The 27,676-nt window shown below is 35.4% G+C and overlaps 1 protein-coding gene across 1 annotated transcript in view; it reads right to left on the bottom strand.

Annotated features, from left to right (window-relative positions):
- Window positions 1-26,393, bottom strand: part of LOC104410925 (polyphosphoinositide phosphatase-like) — a gene marked incomplete at its 5' end in the record, with an annotated part of 30,926 nt that extends 4,533 nt beyond the window's left edge. Inside the window, 8 exons of the mRNA XM_010021224.1 lie at window positions 6,328-6,417; window positions 10,817-10,899; window positions 13,514-13,709; window positions 15,901-15,984; window positions 16,841-16,988; window positions 17,601-17,659; window positions 20,156-20,294; window positions 26,227-26,393. Of these exons, the coding sequence (XP_010019526.1) occupies window positions 6,328-6,417; window positions 10,817-10,899; window positions 13,514-13,709; window positions 15,901-15,984; window positions 16,841-16,988; window positions 17,601-17,659; window positions 20,156-20,294; window positions 26,227-26,393 (966 nt within the window). The remainder of the gene's footprint in view (window positions 1-6,327; window positions 6,418-10,816; window positions 10,900-13,513; window positions 13,710-15,900; window positions 15,985-16,840; window positions 16,989-17,600; window positions 17,660-20,155; window positions 20,295-26,226) is intronic.
- Window positions 26,394-27,676: the final 1,283 nt, after the last annotated feature.

The raw sequence follows: 27,676 nt of genomic DNA on the forward strand, positions 1-27,676 counted from the left end.
ATTGCGTGCTGTGCTCTTGAAAAAGCCTTCAAGAGAATTTTCCTTCCTTAGACACCAACACCTCCATATAACAAAGGTTCAGTTACATTCTTTGTGAGTGGAGAGGACTGAAAGACAGGAAACCTCCTCTGTCCAGTTATACTGCTTCTATCTTACAGAACCAACCAGCAGCAAAACCTGGACTGCACCCAGGTCCTAAAACAATCACCTGAAATTCCAACGGCACGTATAGTTTCAAAGGTTAGAGGAAGAAGAGACTCTTTTTTACACAGGTATACATCTAAATGAGCATTTTACAATCCAAATTAGAAGCAGCTTCTCTACAGAGCAGACAGAAGGAATACGATAGAAGGTCAGAACATCTGATACAGAAAGGTGATCTCTGAGGAAAGCTAAATCTTCTAAATAGGGATGATTTATGCTGAGCTCGAACTACTTCAAAATTTAGAGATTGAACAGACAAAGGAACCAAGAGGTACTGCAGGGCACAACAAAACAAGTATCAAAAGGATACGCACAAAAAAAAGAAAGAAAAAAGAATATTGTGTTTCTTTTTGGAAGCAGAAAGCTCAGACTTACTTTTTCAAGTAGGATTACTTGAGGAAGACAGTTCTCTTAAACTAATGAATAGAAATCTACCAGTTCACAGAGAAGACAGAGGGACAGGTTGAAAAAGGGTCCTGAGAATTTTCATTAAGAAGTCTAAAAGTCGATGGGCTAAAGTGGCATATAGTTTAGTACTTTCTGGGTTTTTTGCTAGAAACTGTTAACACTACAGAATCCCAGCACAACTCGTGTATCATTCTGAAAGGTATGCATTCCACCATTGCAGGCTTTACATCAATGGATGGTATGAGATTTGACATGTAGATTTTTATTCATGATTCATTGTTAATAGGGAGAAAATTTCGAGGGCCTAGAGATCAAGTGTGAGCATTCTGGTATTAAAAATGTAATTTTTAAAATTTGAAACAGACATCAATAAATTAAAAGGATGATCTAAATCACTATGAGGCAGAAAAATGTTAACGGTTTTATTGTTAAAATAATATTCAACATCTCATTTGACAACTCTACCAAAAATGCTAGGCATATCAGCTTTTTCATCTGAAAAGCTCAGAGCTTAATATTGACAGAACAGATGAATGGAAAATAGACAATTCCTCCTACACACATACTGATCTGAATCACAACAAGTTCAAACCATTTTCCCCAGATCCCTGGAAACAGACCATGCTCTGCTCCCCGATCTGTCATAAGGGTATTATACAAGATGACTGAGTCAATCTGACAAATTGCTACCAGTCACATAAGAAAGTTCTGCTGCGTTTGACTCTCTGGTTCTGTCTCTTCTGTGCTTGCCCCGGTGATAACTGGAACTTTCACTGGTCTAAATAAACTCATTAATCTGCCAGGAAGCTATTTGCTTTTTTGATGAAATTAGTTTGCTGCAGATTGATGAGCTGAACTGATTTATGGAGCACTGTAACAAGCAGCAAAGCTTGCACAACTAACTGAAAAAGTAAGTGGTAAAGAGGGAGGAGGGAGGAAAAGAGCAGGACCTCCCCCTTTTGGTGGCAATGAGCTGTTAGAATTGGCTCAGTTATTTAACTTCTCCCATCAAATCCAGTCATTCTGTGACGTAAAACATTATACCAAACTATTTCACCTGTCAAACTTATTTAATAAACCATCACAACATGGATTCAGTTCTCTGACAGCTCTTTTCTGGAGTGCTGCAACTCCGATCATACTATTGCTTTTCTCCACACCCTTCCCAGTAGCATTCTTTTTGAGACGTGTGACTAAAAATGAACAGGGCCTTCAAGCCCCAAATGACAAAATTATTCCTTTTATGTAGTGTTGATTCCTGATACTCTTTTGTCTTTTCTAGCCAACAGGAAGTACTAAGTACTTTAAGGGAAAGTGCCCACAGTGATTTTCAAACCACTTCCCCAGAATATAAAATGAAGATACTCTCAGTAACAGCAATCTTAGTCAAGACATTTTGCAAGAGACAAGTGCAAAGACAGTGCTAAAGCCATTCAGAATCCCAGTGAAGGGCATCTTCAGATAAAAGACAAAATCCAGGTAATTTATGAACAGCCTGACCAGTAAATTTCAAGAGAATTCTCACAGGCATCAAATGCTGAAGAATCACATAAATGCTTTGTTTAAAATACTGAGGGTCACAAAGAGGAAAGAGTCAAATTAAGTGAGAAAGACTTATTGTTAAAGCTATTTTTAGAATACCACAACAGCAGATATATGTGAGTCAAAACAGAAACTAAAGTTATTATAAAACACATTTACGTTGGCTCAGATAATCCAAAGTGGTTAATTATCTCATGTGTGCTCCTTAGTATACAGCTGCTAAAGAATGTGAGATCCAGTAAAGGACATCTCAAAGTAAAATGAATCCAAATAATCACCAAACAGAAAAGAATTTAATCCATCGTAAAGGCAAAGAGTTTTTAGATAAGAAAGAAAGTAAGGAAGATGATTCCCAATTTAACACAGGTTATTTATATCTCCAAGGAGCTGAAGCAGTGCTTGTTTTAATTAAGAGGCATAGCTATCCTGTCTCTAAGAAAAGGAAGAAATAAAACCTTTGCTGAAGACTAGGGGCTGCTCTGACAAAGGGCTAGCAAGAAGGTGCTTTATTGAAGTGCAGAATATGTATTAAAAAAAAAAAAAAAAAAAAAAAAAAGAAAAAAGAAATCCTGACTGCCACCTTACCAGGAGAAGACAGATAAAACACCTTCATGGTTTAAGCTTAGTGTAAACAAATGACAGAATACAAACAATTTCTTCACCTATAATTTCCGAGGATATTCGTAATAATCCTTTGTATCATAAATAAACACTTTAACTGATGTTTATGTAAGTTTTTGATGTGGAGCAACATATTGGGGTGCGTATTTGAAGCAGAGAGCATGCAAAAAAGCACTGTTCTGTGAAACTATTAACAACATACTTCAGAATCCAAGATAACTTGTATTTTCCAAAGTCGCTTGCTGACTAATGGCACCTTTTGACTCAGTTTCCACAGCAGTGTCAAGAAACTATTTAGATATTTTGCATGGGTTTAACGTAAAACATAAATATACTTAACACTTAATTATCCTTTATTCATTAAACTTAACACTTAAACGTCCTTTATTCATTTACTTCTGCTTTTCAACATACAGAACCCTCCAAGAACTCCTAACATGTAAACACACAGAAAAATTACAAGTTCAATACCAACCTTTTCTTTATAGTACAGTTATGAGTAATGATGTCATGTTTACAAATATAAAGCTATTTTTATCCAATCCTCCAAGAAAGTCATTATACTAACGAAGTTATATGGAAGTACTGAATTAACAAGAGAATTGCTCTAAACTGAGGCAACAGTTCTCAAAAGTAGCCAGTGTTTTAAAATACTTCATTAAAATTATAAACTGTACTGCTCTATTTCTACTTTTATGTTTTAAAGAGGTATTACAGATTAAAAATACTCCAGCAGAGCATTAAACAAACAGAAGTGGAAAACACGGGGTGCTCCACTGTTCACTGATTTTTGCTTAATTACCTTTATCTTGGTGAGAAAATAAGGCATATAATGTGCATATACACAGAAACAAACAGTAAAAAAGCCCATATACTACTTGTACATAGATTACACATTTAATATCAAGGGAGCATTTTTGAAAACATGGACTGTATGGCATATTTATGAAGACAGGGTATGTTTTTCAAGTATTTAATGAGAACACAGCCCTGGACCATGCTGCAGGTAGCACTCACTGAAGTGTTCTGACTGAGCATTATCAGTGCCTTGCAAAAACAAACAGGACAGTAGACACCTGTGGATGAATCAAAGCTGGTGCACACACATTGCTGCTATACTGCATAGTCTACAAGGGGTACAAGGCACTGAAGACAGCTTGTACCTCGATGTATGCAACCAGCTACTCTCTATTACAACAGCTTTAAAGCATTTCCACACTCTTCTCCAGAAGTGCTGTAGTCAATCAAAATACTCAACTCCCTGTTCAGAAAGGGAATTAATAAATACAAGAAGTACATTTGGAAAGTGATTGAAAGCATGTTTTTCAACAGCATTACTTACACCACACAGCAATGAGTACTAGGGAACTAGGAACAAGTACAGTGTCAGCCAACAGTAATTATACTATGGTTCTCAAAGTCTTTCTTCACGTACATGGTAATAGATTGTGCTAAAAGTAATCCAGCTCTGTTTAGTTCTTTTAGCTCTAACTAAAATTCTACTCCTTTCTCCTTCATGGAATTTCTATGAACAAAAAGAAGAACTTCAATATCCTTCCACATTCTCCACTCCTCCTCAGTATTAATTCACTGCATCACTGTAGTCCCTATTCAAGTATTCATTTTATTCAAATTTTGCTCCTAATCTATGCTTACCGTTTTTAATTTAAGACAGAAGCTTCTCCTTTCCAACCCTAACTATTCTATGATTCTATGATTCTGTACTTCTACAACATATATTTGAGTTCATAAATGTTACTGAAGTGACACTGTAAAAATAAGAAATACTTCTTTTTGTATTAGCATTATGTATTTTATAAAAATGGCCAAAAGGTTTTAAAGTTGTGAGGGGCTTTTAAGATTGAAAAAGGATATTGAAAACAAAAGTTTTCTTTGGAAGTGTGGAAAAGACAGCAACTAACCTAAGCCTACATTATATCTCAGTGCTGACGAGAAACCAAAGCTTTAGACTGAATGATTCATTTTACTATGAAAAAGACTCAGGTTTAATTGTATTTGTATCTAGAAGGAACTACTGGAGAATCAAATTTGCCAGATCTTTTTTCCCCAATTAAAAATGCACCTAACATCAAAATAATACAACTTACCATAATTTTTCAATTTCTTCAAGTGCACCTTGAGAAACAAGGAAATATACAGCTCAGCAAGTGCAAGATGTGCCTCAGCTGCTGTTACTGAAAACCCTCTCTCTTGACCTAATCTTGAGTATAGTACATTGATGTTATTTTGCCTCTAAAAAGTTAGTATTCTCCAAGGAAATTTCTGATTCAGAGCAACAATTTAAACTTGGTTTCTGAGAAAGCTTCCTCATTTCAGAATTGAACAGCATGCCTTTAAGGAATGGCTACATTTATGACCTTTCCTGAAAGAAAAATCTGTCATTGTCCAAACAACATTTAAATGTTTTTAAAAAGCTGCAGAACGAAAACTGAAGAAAAAAATTTAAGCTGTATAAATACATAATTTTAGAGGGAAAAAAATTATCTACTGTAAGATATCCTGTTTCCTCCCTGATCTGCACAGAAAAGCATGTTTGGTAGAACTGGCAGAGAAGGATGATCTGCATGACTGGAAGAGTAGTACCGACAGGAGACAGAGATTTGTGTGCTCCATGACTTTCACATTTCCACTATTCAGAAACACATGGAAATTACACTTGGGAAAGGAGAAAAATTAACATCTGACTACCCAGAACCCAACAGAATTACATGGATAGACTCTCTTTAATGAATGCTGTGTTCATTTTACAGCAGCATAGCATGGGGAATAATTTACTCTAAGGGGGCAAGAAGGAATGATTATCTCCTACACCATCAAAAATGCCATCACATAAAAGCAATTGCCTTTGCTCACAGCAAAAGTATTCCTATTATTTTAAAATATTTTCTTAATAACCACTTCCCTTCAAAACATTCAGGGTTGTTCCTTCACATTTAAAAAGTTTTCCAGTTTGCCAACCTAATTTCCTATTTTAATACCCATCAGATATATTTTTTATAAAACTACAGGGACATTTACCTATGAAGCATAAGCTTATTAACGATGAACCATGCACAGTGGTATCATCACTTTAAACACATACAATACCAAATGACTAAGCACTGGTATTAGGCAGTACTGTCTCATACACAATATGAAATCTGTTTCATGTTATCCTGCTCCCTCAGCCCTACTGAGACACCCCCAGTCTCTATCCCTACTTGGGTAAGTGCTATGTTCAAGGCTCCATCACTCCATCAGCATGGAGGGGATGGACTATAGGGAGTGCAGGGAACAAAGCTGAAGTTTCTGTAAATCAGTGGATTGCAGTAAAGGTCTTGCAGTACTATGAAGTGGCTGTGCTGTTGGGTAAGAGATCACACACTTCAGAGACAAAAGTAAATAAAAACTGGCAAAAGTGCCTTGGTGAAACTAAAAAAAAAAAAAAAAAAAGGAGAGAGAGAAAGCAACAGAAGTGTGACTCTCAAACAACTTAACATCAAATTAAAAAAGCAAAAACAGGCTGAAGGGGAAAAGAAAAAGAATACTTACAAATTTATAACCCTATCCAAGTGGTGTTTTGAGCAAAATTGCTGACTGCTCTTGTCTTGTTTATGCTGACTCTGTCCCAGCTGAACAAACCTGTGGAAAGCAGTAGACAGGAGAATAAATCAAAGAAATAAAAGAACTATCCCCACAAAATTCAGCAAATGAAAGATGACACAAAAAATGAGTCTTTAAGTCATGTTCTGTAAGTCAATGGCCATGATCTACCTCTCTGATGAACAAGAGGGATTTTTAAAACTTTACAGTGGGTACATGTGCAAACTCAACAGCTCCTTTAAGCTTGAAAAAGATTTGCCTATTAACTGGTGTCACCAAGTATGTCAGAGGATAGAGACAGGCCTCCATTGCTATGAAACAGGCCAGCCTGCTACAGTCAACTTCCTATGTCTTTTTTCAAAGCAAACAGTCAGCTGAATAGCCTATAGGAAAACTCAGAAGAAGACATAAAAAGTCTCTCAAGTTTCAGATTTTGGTTGGTCCTCAGACAAATTCAATCTAGTTTATTCAGCTAAAATGCTATTAGTCCAGATCTCTTATTTACAAGCACAATCTTTTGTGAGAACTCCCCCATCTCCAAATATTTGCTGGAAGACACTGAAAATGGAAAATACTGTTATGGTTTTTTTCTTGGAAATGAATTGGGGCAAAATTAAAAAGAAAAATAAAATAGTTGAGCACTAATCTTATTCAGCCAGTCTAAGAGGAAAGGTCAGTTTCAAATATATGTAAATGCAGTTCTCTCACACTTAATTTGTTCACTCTCCAATACATCCATGCAACTGAAAAAAGAAGTAAACATTACTTGTGATTTAATACTTCAATTCTCTGACGTGGAGGGTTTTTCCTAACAGTTAGCTTCCATTTAGCTTAAAATAGTCTCACCGGTTTATTTCAGAAATATTTACTAGATTTTAACAGGGGACAGTTACCAGTGAAAAGCAATTGCACGGAAGAGTGTATAGAAGACAAAGGGACAATACATTCCTAAACAGCTTCTTGTGGCTTTTCTTTCTGCTCCATTCAGGTTCTATACTGTAGAAACAAGTGTCTCATAAACATGCAGCATCACTTTGGATGTTGAAGGAATACTTACATTTCTAAATGAACGAATTATAAGTGGAAATAAAGATAATTAAGATATTCTAGTGCAGAAATTGAAACAAGCTTAAGGAAAAAAGGAACCAAACCACAAAACAAATAAAGAAAAACCAAAAGTGTATTTTAATTAATTGCTTCAAATTATCCAATAATCTGAAACAAACAAGGCCCTAATTAACACAAGCAACCCGACATCAGTAAGATACTGTTCGTGGCTGATCTGCAGTACACATCCTCAAATTATTTGAAGAACTTCCTGTCCTGTCCAACCTCAACCAACCTGGGCTTCTGTGATTTCTATTTTGATGAGATTTAACACAAGTTATCTCAGTCAAAATTGGCTGAACAAATTCAAAGTACTTCTCACTTGCATATAGACTTAATGTAGATTAGTTGATGTAGAGTAACTTAACCTGAGGTACTTTTAAATCTGCGAGTCCCTGATGGTAATAAAGAAAAAACATACATAACATGCCCAATGATGTCAAGTAGAGTCAGGATCCTGCATCTCCATTTCCCTTATTACAATAATAGAAAAAGACTTGAAGCGAGAAATGTAATCCTACTGTGAAATAAATTGCTGCTATTCTCAAACGATGTACATTGTAATAAAGGATGTCAGTAAAATCTATACTTTCCGCATGAGACCATAAATAGCACTATGTCTTGTTAGCTAAAAGAGGTAAGAAGCTGTAATTGCTCTATTTTTTTAAACCAGCATTACTTGGGGAAAATAAAATAAATGCAAGCGCTTTTTTTGTCTTGAGAAAAGATATGGCTGGGGAGCTTCAAAGCCCCCATGGGGTTTACAGTGGTACTGTAACAATAGACTGAATGCTAGTCCAGCCTGAAAAATGATTACATGGGAAGCAGCTGCAATTCTGGATGTTGTCATGAAGCTGTTCATCTGCATAAAGTGTTTGTTGTAGACACCAGCTCACGCTGGGCCATTTGCAGAACAGTAACTATCCAGTATACCAAAGGGTAATTGTCAAATTGGCATCCATTTTCTAGTGGTTAAAAATAAAGAACCAAAGTTAGAGGCATAATGGAAGTTAAAAATTTCAGAGATAATGAGAAACATCCTCCTCAGCCCTGTTCAAGCATACTATCTTCAAATTACTGAGCATGTGGGAAATAGGTAGAAATGGGAATTTCGCTGAGCTAAAATGTGCAAAAGGAGTATCTACCCCTAAAGAAAAATTAACAGGAAAAGACTTCCAATAAAAAGCGAAAAATTCTTTTGAGAGGATTAATGAACTAAGTCAGGATTAACCTTCACATATCACTAAGCGAGAAGGTATCATAGTGAATTAAAACTTCCCTCACAAACTGAAGAGGTTTCAAGTAAACAAGGTGATCACTGCTATTTCACATTAGAAAATGAAAACAAATGCACACAAGCCCCTTTCTATGTACGCCTCACAAGCATTCACTTCAACGTACAGCATTTTCCTCAGACGACATGCTGGTTTTCTTACACCTCTTTTCTCAAACTCCATTAATTGTACATTCTAAACAGGTGTTTGAAGCACTGGTTTTTAAGCAAATGTAATTGTTTTGCATTTCATCTTGCATAGGCAACTGCTCTCTTCACAAAAGCATTATAAACCTTTAGGGACTAAGAGGCTCTTCGAATTGGATCTAAATTTCTCCAACTGATCTCCAGTATTGATTCTCATTATTGTGGCTAATTTTCAAAGAAAAAGATTGCAGTTCAGGAGAGAATCTCCTCCACCAGGGAACTGAACACGTAACTTTTTGGTTCAGTTCTCGTTCATCTATTACTGAAATCATTCTAGTTCAGTTTTGGTTTGAGCTAATTCAAAATGTTAAAATTAATTTCTGATGTAACAAAAAAAAAAATAAAAATTGAACCAGCTTCTTTCCAACTTCAGTCAAAATACTGAGGAAAGAATGTGAGATGTTGATACTGAGGAAAGAACATGAGAATAACATTAAATACACCTTTTAACAATGGCAACACATAGCCAGTGCTCTATATGGGGTTATGGAAATTCAGAAACAGCAATTCTGATACAATGGGAGTCACTGTTTTTCTTGGAGAAGCATACCATTAATTTGCTGATCACTCCTGGGGAGCTGACAGTTCATGGTTCCTGTAGGAATGGTGATAACTGTCTTGTAGAGGATAAAACTCCAAGTTACCCTTGAATAAAAGCAGCTTTTGTGTAGCTGGAGCTCAGAGGTAACACTTTGATGTTTGGCCACCAACACTTACCTCCAACTGCTGACAGGAAGCCAGCAGCTCCCAGCCCCTGAGGAGAGCCTGCAGGTGCTGTGCAGCATGTGGCCTCACACTGTAGCAGGTTACCTCAAAGCATAGAAGCTGAGTGGGAATTTGCTGGACCACCTAAGGAGCTATGTTTTGTCTTGTACTTTGCTGTATCTTGCTTACTTCCAGTACATATGTTTTGAATTCACAAATCCATTTATTAAGAACAAGTGGCAGTATGATGCTGTTCATAATGCAGTGTTTAGGAACACATTATCACACACACTATGCTTAGTGCTGTGCATATATATACACATACATACACACGTAAACCCACATGCCACATACACTTGCATTTCATTATTTTGTGAAACTCCAATAATGACAAGGGCAAAACAGACTTCTCCCTCTCCTGAAACTTACATTGCAAATATCTGCCACTTAGATATCCATGCTTCTATGGCGTGAGTTATTCTGACCACTTTTCTCCTCATAATCTGCCACAGATTTTGTAATGGTCTCAAGGTGTCCATATAAAACCCACAATTTTTTATTTCAAGCTCAAAAGGCCAAAACATTTCAAGAAAAGGGCTGCATATTATTCAGAAAAGTAATTTTCCTTGAACATCAAAAGTCACAGAACCATTCAAATTTGAGGAAAAGGTAACAGTTTTAACACATCTCTACAAACAAGACGTTATGTTAAAAGACTTAGCGTCTCTTGGTTTGCATGCAATTTTTATAGCAGAGGCTATTTCACAAATGACTGATTTCAATTAGCATAATTCAACATTTGAAAAATGCAAAAATCACAGACTACACAGCTTAGAACCATGAAACTGCTCCTCATGTGGAATTTGTTTATTAATTTCTAGAACTGACAGGTATTTCTATTAAAGCATCTTCCATTTGATTTAAGTTCCAAATTTTGCATTCAGAAACATCTACATAACTTTCACTGAAATCAGAGTTGACACAAACATCTAAAAACCAGTTTGATTTTACAAACAGAAAAACATATGTATCTAAATATACATAAAATTTATAATTTAAATAAATTCAATCTAAGGCAACACTAACAAGCTACATTTAAGTAGGTCCAATTATATTTTACTGATTACCACTGGAAATTTATCTCACCTAGTGTATATTGTGAGATCTTCTTCTGAAGGAACATCTGAAAGATTGACTCCATACGCATCTTTTGTTGATTGCACTACATTCTAGAACATAAGAAGAAAGGTTTATACTGAGAATACCATAACAATATTCACAGAAATGTTTGCTTTCAAGCAAGGAATTCTTTCTGAACTTGAAAATATTTTCAAAAGTGAAGGCAAAACCAAGTAAGTTTCTCATATCCACAGTGATCTTAGCTTGTGCATGTGTGCTTTGGTTTTTTGTTTGACTGATTGGGTTTTTTTGGTTTGTTTGGTTTTTGTGGGGTTTTTTAATGAAAAATAATATTCAAAACATTTGTTCGACAAATAAAGAAGAGGATTCTTGAAAGACAACATCAGCTAAAACAACATATTAGGAGAATAAACCATATTTCTAGGATATATAATGATGTATGTATTAAATTCTGTCCTGTGTTGAAACTTAATATAGAATAAATCATATTCATTCTGAACATGCTCCCACATTTGCTTTCACATTTCCTGCTGTCAGTTCTGATATAAATTACAAACCTCAGGTCGAACAAAACTATTTTTATTTTATACATTACAAAATCATGTCAGTCAACCATTACAAGGAACCAGTGCATATGCAATGCTTCACTAACAATGTCTAACGATTCAGTGTTGAACTGAGGGGGTTTACTGACAAGATACATGACTGCAAATCAACTGTAAAAATAGTTTTCCTCTTGTTTAAAAAGATCCAAAGTCAAAGAACAACTTTAGAAATGTATGTGCTGACCAGAAATATAAAAGCATTTTATTACTGACTTCCGTGAGATGTGAATAGAAAGGAACTAGCTGTTTGGGTTCTTTCTGAACAGAAAGCTTCCATAAATACTGAGCCCTCAAAAATAATGCATCTAAGAGAAGCTTTGTACTTTTGAAGAGAACAGATTTACAATGGGCAAGTAGACATTAGCAATAACCCAAGTTAATTGCTAATGTAGCAATTCAGCATAACTGAATAGTTACTACTTTTCAGCGCTGCACCTTAATAAGCAATGACACAAATTAACAATGCAAATTATGACTAAAAATCAATGCATGAAAATGTGCTAATAAAAAAGAAAATATTTGTTCATGTGCATTACTAAAAGAATCAGAATAGCTCACCCAATTGTAAGCCATTAAAATTCAATAATATCTTAATTCATATCTTGTGTTTACATGCATCTTTCATTTAAGCATCTTAAAAATCTAGAAGATATCTTAGGTCTCAGTGTTGAAGTGTGTTCAATACACAGATGGAAAAACTGATGTAAAGTTACTTGTGCAATGGTAAGAATCAAGAACAAAATTTCAGGTTAGATTTTTGTTAAAAAAACCCAAAAAACCCCAACGAAAAACTACAAACCCATCTAGAAATAACCTGACTTGCTCTGTCAGGTACTCTGTTATTCAGAGATAATGGAAAATTTTCAGATAAAATATCTTGCATAGACAGAAGTAAATGCACTTGTATTGGCATGACAATTAAATCAAATTGTCCAAAATTAATACTACACTTTAAGTTATTTTTCTTGAAAATGCTTTATTAGGTTAGGAAGAAGACAGTGCTGAAGGCTGAAAATCCCTTATCTCATGTGAGAACACACAATCCTAGGCTAAAGACTGAACAGAATGAAAATTTGAATTGCAGTAGGAAAAAAAGGAAGTTTTATTCTCTGTTGCTTATCAAGCACTGCATTTTACACTGACTAATGTCATAAATACTGAAGTTTCTTTAAAAGTGATAACATGTACAACCACAACACTATAACCATTTAAATTAGCTGTGACTTAAAAAACCCTAAACCACTAACAGACCAAAAAACCCAACAACCCCAAAATAGTGTAAGTATTTTCCAAATTTGTATAGTCTCCATTAGCATATCCTTTTGCTAAGACATTTTCAGTGGTACCCAAAATGGATACCTACAAGAAAGAATTTGAAGAAATGTAACATGGATTACAAACTAGTATTTTGTACAAATTAGCACTGAAGGGATTGCAACTGAAATACAGTTTTATCTACCTGAGGAGCGTGTGTGTGGGAAATATCAAAAGGAATAGATTTGCAGTTGAAAGAGGTGGTGCTCAGGACCTCAGAAACATACAACATGTCTTTCAGGGGATTTGCTCCAGACTAGATCCCATGGACTAAATGCTGACTAGGTAGGTAGATCAGGGACGTTCTTGGAGAAGCATCTCCCACTTCAGTTTAGTTTCATCCAAAAGAGAATGGAATATCCCATTTGCACACTCCAAGGTGTGGAGCATGATGTGAGCCAAAGCATGGTAAGGGATAATGATCAAAAGTGCACTACTGCTCTGAATTAACACACTAACATAGATACATTTTATGCTTTATCTAATGGACCACACCAGACCCAAGTACCTTTCAAATGCCTCAGGTTTCTATCAGTAATTTTAATTTTTTTAAAAAATGCTATTTTTTTGCTATGTTTCACTATTACACAGTAACAATAGCAGCAAAGTTTTATAAGCAGTTGGCCAATATCTACACAAAGAAATTACACCAGACACCTTTATCACTTAATTTCTCAGTGCTTTACTTCTGACAGTTCTATAGTATTTACTGGGGGGTTTCTTTAAGGAAATGTGAATTTTAAGTCCATGATTAGCCTTCTTGCCTGTCACAGTAATTTCTTACCTCTGTGATTTTTGTATTGTCTCCTGCATCAGTCACTTTTACTGGAGTTGAACGCTGTGAAACAGCACCTTCATCTTCTTTATCTGTCCCAGAATCATCTTCAGAACTACTTGAAACTGCTTCCTCACTTGGGGGTGGAGGAGCACTAGCAGCTGTTTTGCGCTGCAGCACCGTTTCTTCTCTATTACTTTTGTTCCTATTTTGAAAAGCAGTATGTATTTATGAAATTGGTGTGATATTACAAGTATTTAAAATTCCTAATTTTGGTTACAATCCTATTGGGGAAATGAGTTCTATCCTCTGGAGCAACTTCTTGCTAATCTTTTGAATCCCCCAATTGATTTACTTTTCTTCAATCTCTTCTTATTCCACAGCATTTGAAGAAAGCTCAAAGGACTATGTCAGCTTTTCTCCATGAATTCTCTGACTCCTTACTTAAATCCCTTCCGCAGACTGAACGAATAAAAAGGCATAAAAATTCATTGAAACATAACATCTTTGGTTTCAATCTGGGAAAAAGTTTCACTTTCCAGCTTTCTTAATCTTGGGCCCCAAAGTCTTAATCATAATGTCACTTACCATTGTGAGGAGGTCACCAGTATCACTTGAGCTCTAGTGGAGCATGTGACCATGACCGTCACAAAGAACTCTGCCTTTTGCAGGCAAACTCATACAGCAGTTTATCCCTGTAGTGAACTAGCTAAACTTTATATGCTTTAGGAACACATATAAGCAAGTGGGAGCATCCTCCCAAAGGTTCTTGATCTGAGAGCATACCCTGCTCCCAAGGACATTAATCTATCAGGATAATTCTTACAGATGGAACAAATACCTTAGCGGAGAAAACACTACAGGTAAGTTTAGTTTCTAATTACGGAAAAACTGACATCTCCTTAGACTGAAATTTACAGACAGTTGTGAAGACATACTGCATCATTTTTAGAGAAAATTAACGTTATCTTCCCTGCTCTTCTAAATGAGGTAGAGGTCACAAGAAAAGCAGTCCTTTCTTAGAGCTGAAGAATGAAGCAGGTAGCCAAATAATGGCAAAAGTGATAGCCCCATCCCCAATGCATACTCAGAAGGCCAAAATCTATTTGCACTGGGGAACCAGAACACTTACAGCAGCAAAGATACCACGTCTGCCTAGAACTAAATATGGGTAAGGTGGATGACTGAAGCCATCTTTTACCCCACTGCACAGCCAATGCATGAGAAGCCTTAGGAACAATACTCAAGGAGCCCTGGAATGTAGCTTTGATCTAGCTGATTCTCTATCTTGTAAAAATCCCTAAAAATCACAGTGGAAGGCTTGAAGCAAAGTGCCTGATAAAAATGTATAATGGTCAAGTATTTAATGGAATATCTGGAAAGAAATTAGTTAACCCAAAACACGACATTATATCAATGCAGAAGAATAAAACTTATCCTCAAAACTACCCATAAACTCACAAATCTTAGCAGAAGTAAATTGTAGAACTGCTGAACAGTCATTCTGCTTACTCCCAGAGAACATCAGTAGCATGAAATCAGGTTCTACTAGTGATGAGCATAGCCTACTCTCAACATTTATTGAGTCCCTCAGGGTCAAGGCACAACAGATGTTATTTATGAGACAGTCAAATTTTGTAGCTTTTTGCAGAACAGCAAGTTTTCAGATGAACTTAAAATGTTGTGACAGCACAGGAATAGTCATTATCGGCAAAAGGTTTCCTTATATGAGGTATCAAAGAGAGAATGAGTTGGTTCAGGAGGAGTTCGCATAGCCTTTGTGATACACCAGACAGAACATTACAATGGAATGCATAAAGTAACAAAGCAAGTCCAGGATGCAGCTAAATGAAACATTCATTTGTCTCAGTAACTGTTGGTGAATTATTTTCTATGTTATCTGTAAATATTTTAATAGCACTCTCTATCAAAAACTATGCTGAAATTGGCACTGGCATTTACTGCTGTTTCAGGTTATGTTCTATTTATTCAAAATTAACTTTTTTTTTTCTTTTTTAAAAAGACAACCATACATGCATTCCTGTCATCTCCAATAGAAAATACAGTTGCCACTAGTATTATGATGATTACACAAGATGATCAAATTTTCGCAACCTCTGTATCTTTATTCTAGATAAAATTTTCTCATGGGTTTCACTTAGAGGAATACGAGAAAACAGAAAAGATTAAACAAGTCTGAATAAAGAATTCCCAATGTCAACTAAAAATCTCACATTCGATATAATTTTCAAAGTATACAATTCTACACTATAACACCAATTATTTATTTCTCATGTAACAGAGAATATGCTACAAAGACACGCAGAGAGTTTATATATTTGCATAACAACTTCACTACTACTAAACTAGAACAAAATTTTGTATTTCAGACTTACTCCAACACTGATTTTCCAGTTTCATCAGGTTTACGAACAGTAAAAGGACTTGGATCAATCCCCACATTCTTAGGCATAAAGTCTCTGGCAAAATAGAAAGAAAAAGTTGCTCATGAGCAAAAATTTTAAAACTTTCTGGAAGAACCACCTCTAACATCTACCTCTAAATTAGAAAAAAATAAACAAAAAAAAAATCAAGTTTTAACTTCATCATTACCAGTTAGAGTCATGTAAATATAAACCCTCAAGTATTTAAAAAGCTTTCAGATGCATTTAGTCCCATGAAACAATTGCAAACATTACCACTTTCCAAGGAGGCTTGAGCAATGTGCTTCATTCCCCTGCTGAAGAAGCCCCGTAACTCAGCTACATTGTTTTCAAAATGCTGCCAACACTCAAACTGGGTCAAAAAGCTACATGAAACATAATCTGCCTGGAAGTCTTTAGTTAAAAAGTGATTAAGATTAATCTCAGAATATCCAGCTGATTGCTGCCAACAACAAAACAAACAAAACCACAACCAAAACTATCTGGCCAGCTGTGAGAAGCTGATGAACTGAAGAAAACAATTGTAAAATGAAAGCAGAACAATTAGAAAACAATTGCTTTGAAGGCAACCTCTGCAACCCAGGTCCACAGAGAAAAGCTCATTTCTCAGCCTTCAAGTGCCCAAACATTTGGCACCCCACAATGGAACATAATTGGAAATTTAAATGCTATCTTATTAGAATTTTTTACAGTACCATTTCCATTTCAGTATTGTGATTTAGTTACTATAAGTTTTCTGAATTTGTAGCTAAAAAAAAAATCCTCAGAAAACAAACACTCCCCAAAACTCACCATGTTATACAGATGTAACCAAGTACATCAAACGTACAGTTAATTCACACCAAATCAACTTCCAGTTAAACATTTATAGTCACAAAACAACCCAATATACCGTGTAGAGTTGGTCATTGCCAAGCAAAAGGTATCATCAAAACTGCTCAACTCATATGGCCGAAAAAACTCATTGTGGATATCAATTTCCTCTTCATACTTGTGGAATTTCTTCACTGTCAACTTGCGTCTGTTTTCAGGGCATGCCACTGGGGAAAAGAAAAATAAAAGAATCTTTTTACTAACAATTACTGACTCTAAAAAAGTCTAAACAAACAGCAGACTGCTTACCCAGCCACCCCAACGGGCATTTTTCTACAGACATATCCCCTCTAAGGCAAGAAAATATGACATGAAGATAGCACATCTTTAATAAATATGCATGATCAACCACCATAAATTGATTTTCCTTCATGATAACAATTCCTAATAAAACAGTATCCCAGAAAAATAAGACACACCAGCTATACCCTGCAACAGGAATGTAACCAGCAGCACAGGCTATAAATATATGTTAAATGTAAGTTAATAAGTAAAAAATAAAAAAAAATAATAAAAAAAAAAAGAATGAAGTGAGCCCTAGCACATAAACACATGGAGGCCAAATTTTAGCCACTTAGGTATGTCTTGCATCCTGCAGTTAAAAAATCATAGTTCATTGGGGGTAGGTGGAAGGGCGAATAAAGAAGGTATTTAGCAATCACTATTGGAACATTTATTTTTTCTTCAGATTTGGGATCTAAACCAGTTAAAAAGCATTTGTGACTAAAACTTCTTTTTGTGAAATACACTGTAAGCCAAGGAGCAAATGTAGTTCCTACCTTCATCAAAAGGAAGAGGTAAATGCTTTAGCACACCTGTGGTCCACCAGTAAGTATAACTGTACAGGAAGAACAGGCACATAATTGAAAGAGAAGGTCTGATTTGTATCTAGTCTAAACATTTATACATAGCAGCAATTACCCAGCCACAGAATGTCACTTTAGTAAACATTTCTTTATAAATCAAGTGTGGATAGAGGATTTATTTCAACAGGCCCCCTCATTCTACTATTTTGCTCTCAGGTCATGAAATTTAAACACATGAATGTCAATACTGGTATAGAGGGAAGAGTGGTTTTGTTCCAATAAACAAAATACATATCAGGTGCCTACCTCTACAGCACAGAAAGTTGAGCACTTGGCACCTATAGAAGGTATTTATGTATTTCTTTTGTTTTGGTCTTCAAAATTAAAAATTTAAAAAAAAAAATAATTAAAAAATCACCCCCTGCCCTGCCCACCACTTGTCATTCAGATCCTAAAATTTAAGAAAAGCGTATGAAGAAATGAAGGTCAATGACAACAAAATCAGAAGATTGTCAAAGCAGCTGACTTCTACACACAGAAATACATTTTGATGTGACAGCTGTCCTAACTCTGAGAACCGTAAGCTGGCACAGCTAACAGCAAAATCAGGCCCTGCTGGAAGCTTATTTAGGATTTCCAAAAAAAAACAACAAAAGAAGTAAAGCAACATTCATAAGGCAAAGCATGTTTTATCTTTCAGTCATATTTATGTATTTTTATTTTCTCTTCCCAAATATACTTTAATTTCTTTTCTAAATGATTCCGATAGACCCTGACAGTCCCATCTCTTCTTGCAGTACTGTATCAGGTCATGCTAGCAAGCCATTTTATCCAGTACTTTCAGAAACTATGCAGATAGACCCAGTTTGTCTGGGTTCTTTTTGCAGAAATGGTAAGTAATACTGCAACAGAAAGTCTCCTTTTCCATATTCACTGTCCTTTCATGTGAATCACAAATTTTATAAAAGTAGTATATGAAACTCGTTCTGAAACCTCTTCATTCTGAGGAAGAGACAAATACAATATAGGAAAAACACAGATAGTAAAAAGAAGTTTCAATGACAGGAAACAACATCTTCTTCTTCCTATATCCTTAACTTCATTATGAGTTTTCATTATTTCCTTTGTTGCTGTGCCTAAGGAATACAAAAGAGGCACTGCACAGAGAGGCGGGAAGAAGTTATACAAGGAATTTGTCCAGTAGTTTGATAGAAACAAAAAATTACTTGGAAGAGCTTTTTTCACCCTACTACTTATTAGATGGAGGTGTCATTTTCTTCGTATAAGAAAATGACTTGGTTGTATACTATAACTGCTCAGAAATTCTGGCCAGAATTAATAATTATCAAATAAATGAAGAATACCATCAATTTATTTTTTAAAATGTTCTACCTCATTTGAGAACAGTATCTGTGACTATCGGACAGTTGTTTAACAAAGTAAATGATGAAAAGGAGACCAGGACATTCATATATTTGAGTACATCAGGTGAATTCATTTTTGACATAATGTTCAGAACCAGTAGGCAATAAAATTAAAGTTGCATGTTTCACGTGTCCCTGCAATAGCACTTGGTTGTATGGCTGAGATAAGCTAGCATCAAGAGAAGCCTCAGCAGACAATACAAAAGGACTGAAATTTAAAAACAGTGATATAACATGCCAGCTGCCACGATGGGTTAATGGAATAAGCAGTCAACAGGGACTGAACGTACTGTTTAAATACTTGCAATTTTCCCCAGACAAAAATCTAAATTCAGATATTCAGATCTACCATTTGTGATAGAGCTTTAAGACTCACAGAATGAACAAAGATACAAACAGCAAAATTCCTAAGAGAGATGGTTTAGCTAATCAGTCTAGTACTGTCCTTTTTCTTAAAATGGATTTTTATTTTACACAAATTATATTTATAATCCTTAACAAAATTATTCCACATTGTGAAGCGCTCTAAAGTTACTTTAAAATCTTTACACTTTAGCACTATTACTTCTGCATATTATCATGCAACTACAGTGAAATGTAAATGAAGGAAAACAGTCTAGACATGGCTGAAAGGAAGGTAGAAAACCATGGGCTTCTCAGTATACACAGCTGTAGACTAAGTGCATTACACACACAAAAAAAGTTATCCTCATCACCTAATCTCAAATACAACAACTTAATAAATCTAACCATCAAAAACACACCTGCATATTGCTTAATGAGACATTGGTAACTATATTTTGGTAAAACAGTGAAGCCTTTCATACCACAGGATAGAATTTTATATTAAATGAAACTTCCTTTTTTTCCCAGTAGAACAGGAAAATAACATACTAAACCAAAACCTTCAAAACACCGACATCCAACATTTTTGGTAATCTCTTGAAGGTTTGGGGGTTTGGGGTTTTTTTTTAAAGTTTTCATAAAAACTTTAAAAACTGTAAGCAAGTTTCTGACAGGCTGACCAAATTACTTTGTTAACAACACGTATTTTTTAAAGTTTATTAGAGCAATACCAAACAGAAAAAATTAACAGCAAAATACCTTCGCCTGGTCTGTGACAGACTGAGGGTGTTCTTGTGATGCAAATAAAAATCAGTGGGAAGTTCCCAGAGATGTGGTTTTCCTTCTGTAGGCTTGAATACTCCCAGAAAGAGATTGATAGAATCTTGCCTGTCTGCATCTGTTAGACAAGAGGTACACTTAACGCACAAACACTTCAGAGCACAAGCCCATTCAGACATCTGCTTGTTTGTTATGTTTGCTCCTCACAGACAGCGTATATTTCCCATGACTTCCACAAGAACCTCTGGGTTTCAACCACCAGAATGAAACTTCCTTTAGATCTGAACTTCTGCCACACATGGGGGTGGTACCAGTACCGCCTCTTTCCTTGGCTTCTCTCACAAAGAGTTGAGGCAGCAGCTCTGCTTAGTGGCTTTGCAGAAGTGAGACCTCATGCTGTCTCCCACCTCTGCATATATATGTGTATGCATGAAGTATGTGCTTGTATTGAAGAATCTGACATATGACAAATTTACTGCAGTTTAATTAACAGAGGAATGATATAGTGAAGTTAAACAGTATCCAGACAATACACAAGTTTTCCACATAACACACAAGTTATGAATTCTTTGGGGTTTTCTAGCCAAAACATAGTAAAACGATCAAACTTCACAAATACTTTCTAATAATTTGGGCTTTTTTTGCTGTTGGCTTAAATTATCAATTTCTCTTGCCATATTCTAAGCTTCATCAAGGCCAGTACTAAAATCCAGTAGTTACATGAAGCAAGACAAGAAACACTGTTCACTTACATCTTTAAAACCTCTCTTGCTGCTTAGCTGCAGATAGGATGAGTTACAACAGATATGAAGAAAAGCTGGAGTCAGATGAGGGCTTGGGGGTGGTGAACCGTGATAAAGACCTTTGCAACCAGAGTCATAGGGGTAGAGGAAGGCTTAAACACAAAGGAGCTTCAGATAAGGGGGAATATGTGGAGAACTGAGGTCTATTCATGCCCTGAGGAATTAGCATGTGGAAAGCTCATCTCCACTTGTTTGCACTTCAGTAATCATCAGGCAGATATAGTTCAGACTAGTTCAATAGACAGCGTTACTCCTCCAGTTCTTTCCATATTTCAGAAGGAGTATGACAGTTGAGTGTCCCTCTAGCAACACACCGCATCAAGAAGATAAACTGAAGTCTCAGCATACCAGAAAGCAGGCAAAAGAAATAGGTGGAATTCACAAAGTGGTGGTACGACAGCAAGGATAAAGTTGGTTCCTGGCTACCACTAAAGTTTCAGTCAATACCTCTTTCTCTCCATAATTCAAATGTCTCACAATACTTTTTACAGGGAATTAGGCAGCTGACAAATGAAGTGCTATGTAGAAATTTGGTGACAATATGATTACAGAAAAGTATTGTATTTCATGGAAATGTGCATAGGTGAAGGTCAATATTTGGAAGTGGAATCTTCTGTTTAAACAGTCACAGGGTGTAACAGGCCAAGACACCAGGAAAAGGGAAGAAAAAAGCAAACCTCTGGATGTTACTTGGCTCCCCTTCCCTGCTTGAGGACCTTTCACCTGTAGTAACACTTTTTTCTTCCTTTTCTATCCACTCATACTCCCTTCCAGATACTTCTGCTGTCCCTTCAGAGCACTCTTGCAGAAAGATACTTATTTTACTTCCTTTCTTGCTCCTCACCTTTCCAATTTTCTAGAAGGATCACTTTACAAACATTAACTCTTCTACACAGTAATACTCAAAAGCATACATAGGTCCTTATGGTTTGTAGGCCATACTGTTTCTGCAATGTAGCACCATAGTTTAACCAAGACATAAGGAGAGAAAGAGGAAGGCAGGGAACAGTGCAAGAAAGCTATGCAAAACTCAGTAAAAAGGTCTGGAAAAACAAACGAAAAGATTGTTGAAGACACTAAGAATTAAAAAGAAAGGAAAAGTCAAAAGCAGTAACGTGTATTCTTTCCTCCTGATAAGTTATTTGGCTAGTGGTTTAAAGAAAGTGCTGAACAAAACCCAACAAAGCTCTCTAAGCATAGAAACTGGAGAAGCCCTAAAGACAAAATTAATTAACATGAGCAACTATGTTAAAACTGGTGGTAATTTCTGAAAGCTAAAGGCAGAGATAAGCCTCCTTTGTTCATTTACCATTGTTTCACCTACCAGGAACAGAAGGTATACTGACACTGTTAACTAACTGTAAAACAATTAGAGTAAAACATGATTATTCAGTTAACAAACTATGTCACTGCTTATATGACAGATGCTAAAATTAAATAGAACTAAATGAAATTTGTTCAGTGAAAAACAGCTGAATTTAAACTCATACCAACTGAATTAACCAATTTGTTGTCTGAACTGGTCAATAGCAGCAGTTCATTAAAGCATTCTTACCTTGCTCTGTAGCAAAAGAATAAAAGACTGGTGTTCAATGTTACATTGCAAAAGGACTCAAACTCTCTTTTGCGTTTATTATTCCATCTGTGCAGTTATGTTTTTAAATTTAACAGAAATACAGGACATTTATCAGAAAAATGTCTTTCTACTGTCTTACTTCTCAACTCATGATTTTAAAGCAGGTAAAACCCCTTAACATTAAAGATTCTTTGTGCGTAAGTCTTCAAGCAGGCACAAACGTATGTGACTGGGGAAACAGACAGTTAACCTGAAAGGTGACAGTCCTCTCCCTGCCTTACTTTAAGGGTTGAACAATTCTAAGACTTAATTTTGAACAAAAATAATGAAAGCTTTTGTCTTTCTTTGAAATGCTGGCCAAAGAAAACAGGATATTGAGGTTTTCAGATCAATTTTCTTATTTAGATAGCAAAAAAATATCCGTTTTCAAAAGTAAATAAATAAGACTCTGTCAATGCACTGTGGAGCACAGACAAAAGAGCAAATAGGTTTTCTCCCTTCATTGTTAGCACCAAATGTTGTAATTATGTACAAGCAAGTAAAAAGACTGCACTGATTTTTCAAAAGATACTGCAATGTACGTGTATACCAGCACATTTTTAAGACCATTTGAGAAAACAGGAACTGAAGGGGCCATTTAATTGAATTAGTCTAAAATAATCTACTGCTCTAAATCTGAGTTTGCAACTGCAGTACATGACAAATTACTAGTCATGAGAGATTCAACGCAATTGCAACTATAATGTCCTACGACTAAAAGGTTACAGTAATTAAGTTTACTTTCATTCAACACTACAAGGTAGTTTACTATACCCAGTCCTGTTTGTGGATAAACAGATTATTCCAGATTCCAGAAGCTTATTATGCATGTTGCAATTCTTAGCACTGAAGCCTTCAATGTCACATTACTTTCTAAAAGGCATAAAAGCTAGAAAAGTATTATTTGGAATACCATTTCCTAATTTCTGACAATCACAATTGAAATAAAAATGTTAGAATTCAATTAATCAGAATGCCTGCCAGAGAGGGTGTTGAAGGAACACCTATATTCTTAGCTAGACTGTGTTCTTTCCTTTGGTACAACTAATTTGCTTATAACCAGAGTTCTTCAAAACAAAAGTTGACTACCTGAACTACACCGTGCCTCTACTTTTTTCAAATGCTATAATTAAAAACAGGCATGAAAAAAGTCAGAATTTTTGCTTAGACCTGTAAGATTTTTTTCGAGTCACCATAAAAGTAATTGTCCCATATTTTTAGGAGGAAACCCTGGTTTTCTTCTAAGCTTCAGTCGCTAACTTGATCCTGAGAATATTTTTTTAATTCTTCACTCTCCTATTATATAGGCAACATATTACAAATTTATAGGTACAGAAAAATCTACAGAAAAGCTAAGCCACATATCATGAACTAGGGTTGAACTGCATTCAAAGTTATCTTTCTTACAAGTCCAAGGCTCATCTATTAGATAAGCATCTCCAGGCAAGTCACTTAACTGATACTTGTCTTACTTTTCCTCTCCTGTACAACTCAATTAGTAATGATTATCCTAGAGCTTTGAGGTCAACAGATGAAACCATTTTCTTAAAAGTGTAAATTATTTTTAGAATAATGTATTTTTTACCATACACGAAGAACAAGTGTGGCTGAGTGATTTATTTAGGAGGCACTGTTAGCAGGCCATATCATCTTGTTCTGAATCTGATACACCATGAGACTTCAAGCAAATCACTAAAATTTTCTGAGTTCGCAACTAGTACATAAAATTCGTAAGTATTAAGAATGTTTCTCAGATCAGAAATACAAGTAAGTTCTGGCTCCTGGACTGCCTGGCCCTTACATTTTTATTTATTTTTATTTTAAATTATGTAACAGTATTAAGTGCAGTACAAAAACTCAGAATCTTATTCTAAAAATGCTTCCTTCATCTCTGCTTTCTGAGAAAACTTCAAGAATAAAATGATCTCTCTCAATGTGCCACATTAGCAGGCTTGCAGATGACACCTGAACAGGCAGTGCTGGACAGCGGACCTTTACATTTCATACTAAAAATGCAGTAAATACAACACTGAATGCCATGTTTCAACAATGCAATCTTCAAATACATGAAATTTGTAAAGCACCAAAAATGCATGGCTCAAACACGTTCAAACACCAAAACCATCAGTAGACTGGGGAAAGCATGCAACACCTTTATGAAAGTTTCATTTTTCATACTGACTTCAGTAAAGATTGTTTGTGTACTCAGCTACAAGTTCACCAGGCTGACAAGATGGACTCTTTCATTATGTATTCATTCTTCTTTTTGTAACATCTTTTTCAGGACAAATTCTTTCATTACTAAACCATATGCATAGCATGACTATTCTTGTAAGCAGACCACAACCCCAAATGTGGATCTAGAATTTTGCTCAAGCTTCCATCTAATATTTAAGTGGCTGGCATAAAAATGAAAAGCTTCAGAGATTTGCTCCATCTTTTACTTATTGGTACAGGCAATACCCTGCAAGTATGCTTCCTTTTGCTCATAAGAATTGAGAAAATCATACCTTATTGCCACTGCAAATAATAAAAGATCATTATCACTGAAATAAACAGGCTTGCCATTTCTCATCTAATTTGAGCAAATAATGATACACAAATTACAAGACCTACATCAGAAATAGTACTGTAAATACCGTGCTCTCACCTTTTGTTGCATACATAGAATTGTCACTAACAAAACCAGTAAATTCAGCCAAAGAAATCAGATATTACTGAAGTTATTCTAGCCAGTGTCCAACTTACTGTTTTAAGTTCACATAGGTTCTATATAATTGCAGTCTATTAGAAAAAAAAGCTACATCCTTCCCTGGCTATGCAGCTTTTGTGAAAAAGAGTAAGAAAGGACTGACACAAAATTCAGAACACAATGTTTGCCATCTTGACATGCCTTAGACTACAACTTCTAAAAGCACTAAGCATTTTTTCCAGTTATTTTGCACATGGCTCAGCATTTTTCAAAGAGGTTTTTTCTTAGTAATGTTATACAGAACAAAATAGAACAGCATCAGTGACTGATACAAGTTAGTAAAACAGTAAGTTAATATTTTACAACTTATTTCACTGCCAAAAATAGCTTGTTTATTTGGTGTTTTGCTTTTTGAATTTAATTTTGTCTTCTCTACCACAGATTCAACAGTTCGTAACTTCTATGCATACAGAACAATTACATGCATCAGAGCTTTTTTTCGTTTGATGTCCCAAGAAACACCATAAGAAATACTCCATTCAATGCATTCTACTTGTGTTTAGATTTACCAGTTCCCTTTTACTTGTTGAAGCCATTCTGACCATGACTTTAACAGCTCTATAACAGCTACCTGCTTCTCTATTGATCTACAGATGTCACTGACAATGTCAGTGTATATGTGTAATTTCCAAAATATTTCTTAAATCATTTCACTAACTTTTATCAAATACGGCTGCATGCTACAACTTCCATTTGTGTAGGATAGAAATACTTCATCAAATCAGAATACCCATTTGATATCCATCAGATTTTACCAAATTATTTGGAAATTGTAATACAGAGGATCTCTGTCATAAAATCTCAGTATAGATTATTGAAACATCACAAGTAAAATGCTTTTTAAATAATGTCTTAAAAAGGCACTTAATATTAAATTTACCTGAGAAAGCATTACTATAATATCTTGAGAGTGTTTGCATAATATCTTTGGAATGCTGAGTCCATGGAGCTATCTTTCTATAGGTTTTTACTCTATGGACAAGCTGAGAACCTCCATACTGCAGAGAAAGTGTGTCTCCGTGATCTTCATATAATTCTTCAAACAATCTGAAGGAAAAGCAAAATGTGTCATCTATCAAACTAATGAAAAAAAAAAAGGTTTTTAGCAGAAAAAATAAAGTCTAATAATAATAAATTCTTTCCCTTTAACAAGCAATGCATTTTCTTCTCCTAAGTACTTCTGCCAGTTTACAAAAACAAGTACTTCATTAACTTGATAGTAATGAAGCTATTAATTTACAAACACTGAATTTTAAAGCTATATCTTTAGTCTTTATTCAGGTAAGTATGTGGACATTTTATTCAGATGCAATAATCACTAAGAAGCATTAGACTGTTAGATTTTCACTGATTTATAATGTATCAGAATGCGTTCACACTACAGAATATACATTTCTGTAGATTCAAGGAGAAGATTAACATGTCCTACTACTGTGCAGAGGGAAAACAAACCGTACACCTTCACAAACTAAGGTATTTTAAATACATTAAATGGGACAGAACACTTCAGTATCTCAAGGCTATGTTTACTGTCACAGCCACTGGAAATGAAGTTATCATAATTTTCCCAAAATCTTCCTAGTTACAATAATGATGGCTCAAAGGCACAGACTGAATAAACATGACTTGTAAGAAATATGAATGGCAAATACCATTTGCTGGAGCTGGAAAAACATGATGTAAGAAGAAGGTAAAGAAAGAGAGCTGGCTAAAACCAGGACAGTCCTCTATCATCAAGAAGTTGACAGTAGACTCCAAATTGAGAGCAATCTAAATAGCAAAAATTATCAAGAGCTCCCCAATAATGACAAAAACTACAGTCTCAGAAAATAAGGCTATCCTAGTCCAAAAAATAAGAGATTGAAAAGTGCTTCTCAGAAATGAAGACTTAAGGCCTTGCTTGAGCAAGACAATGACAAGCTCGACATCTTACTAAAAGAGGCTGAAAGTTTAGTTAAGAGGTAACAAACCAAACCAGCACAATATAACAACAAAAAAACCCAAACCATCACCAAATCTGTGAAAATGTATTTCACATCAATATAGCAAAATACAGTAACTCAGGCATCTGCATGTGATACACCCTAATACTTAAGAAGCATAAAGGAGGGTAGAAACAACAAAACAACAACAAAAATAAAAAAAGATTGAATCAAATCAGCAAAAGCATTTCCTCAAGAAAGTTTCCAATAAAGGGACAGTACTGCATAAGGAACCCCGCATCCATTTGACTGAAGTCCTCAACGGTTCTGGATGAAGAACACTTATCTCAGCAGCAAATCAATTTCTGTAAAAATAAAATAGCTGTCCAGCAAATCTTCTGCCCAAGT

This window comes from Nestor notabilis, unplaced genomic scaffold (genome assembly GCF_000696875.1).
Source record: "Nestor notabilis isolate BGI_N333 unplaced genomic scaffold, ASM69687v1 scaffold1429, whole genome shotgun sequence".
In the NCBI taxonomy this organism is placed as follows: domain Eukaryota; kingdom Metazoa; phylum Chordata; class Aves; order Psittaciformes; family Psittacidae; genus Nestor; species Nestor notabilis.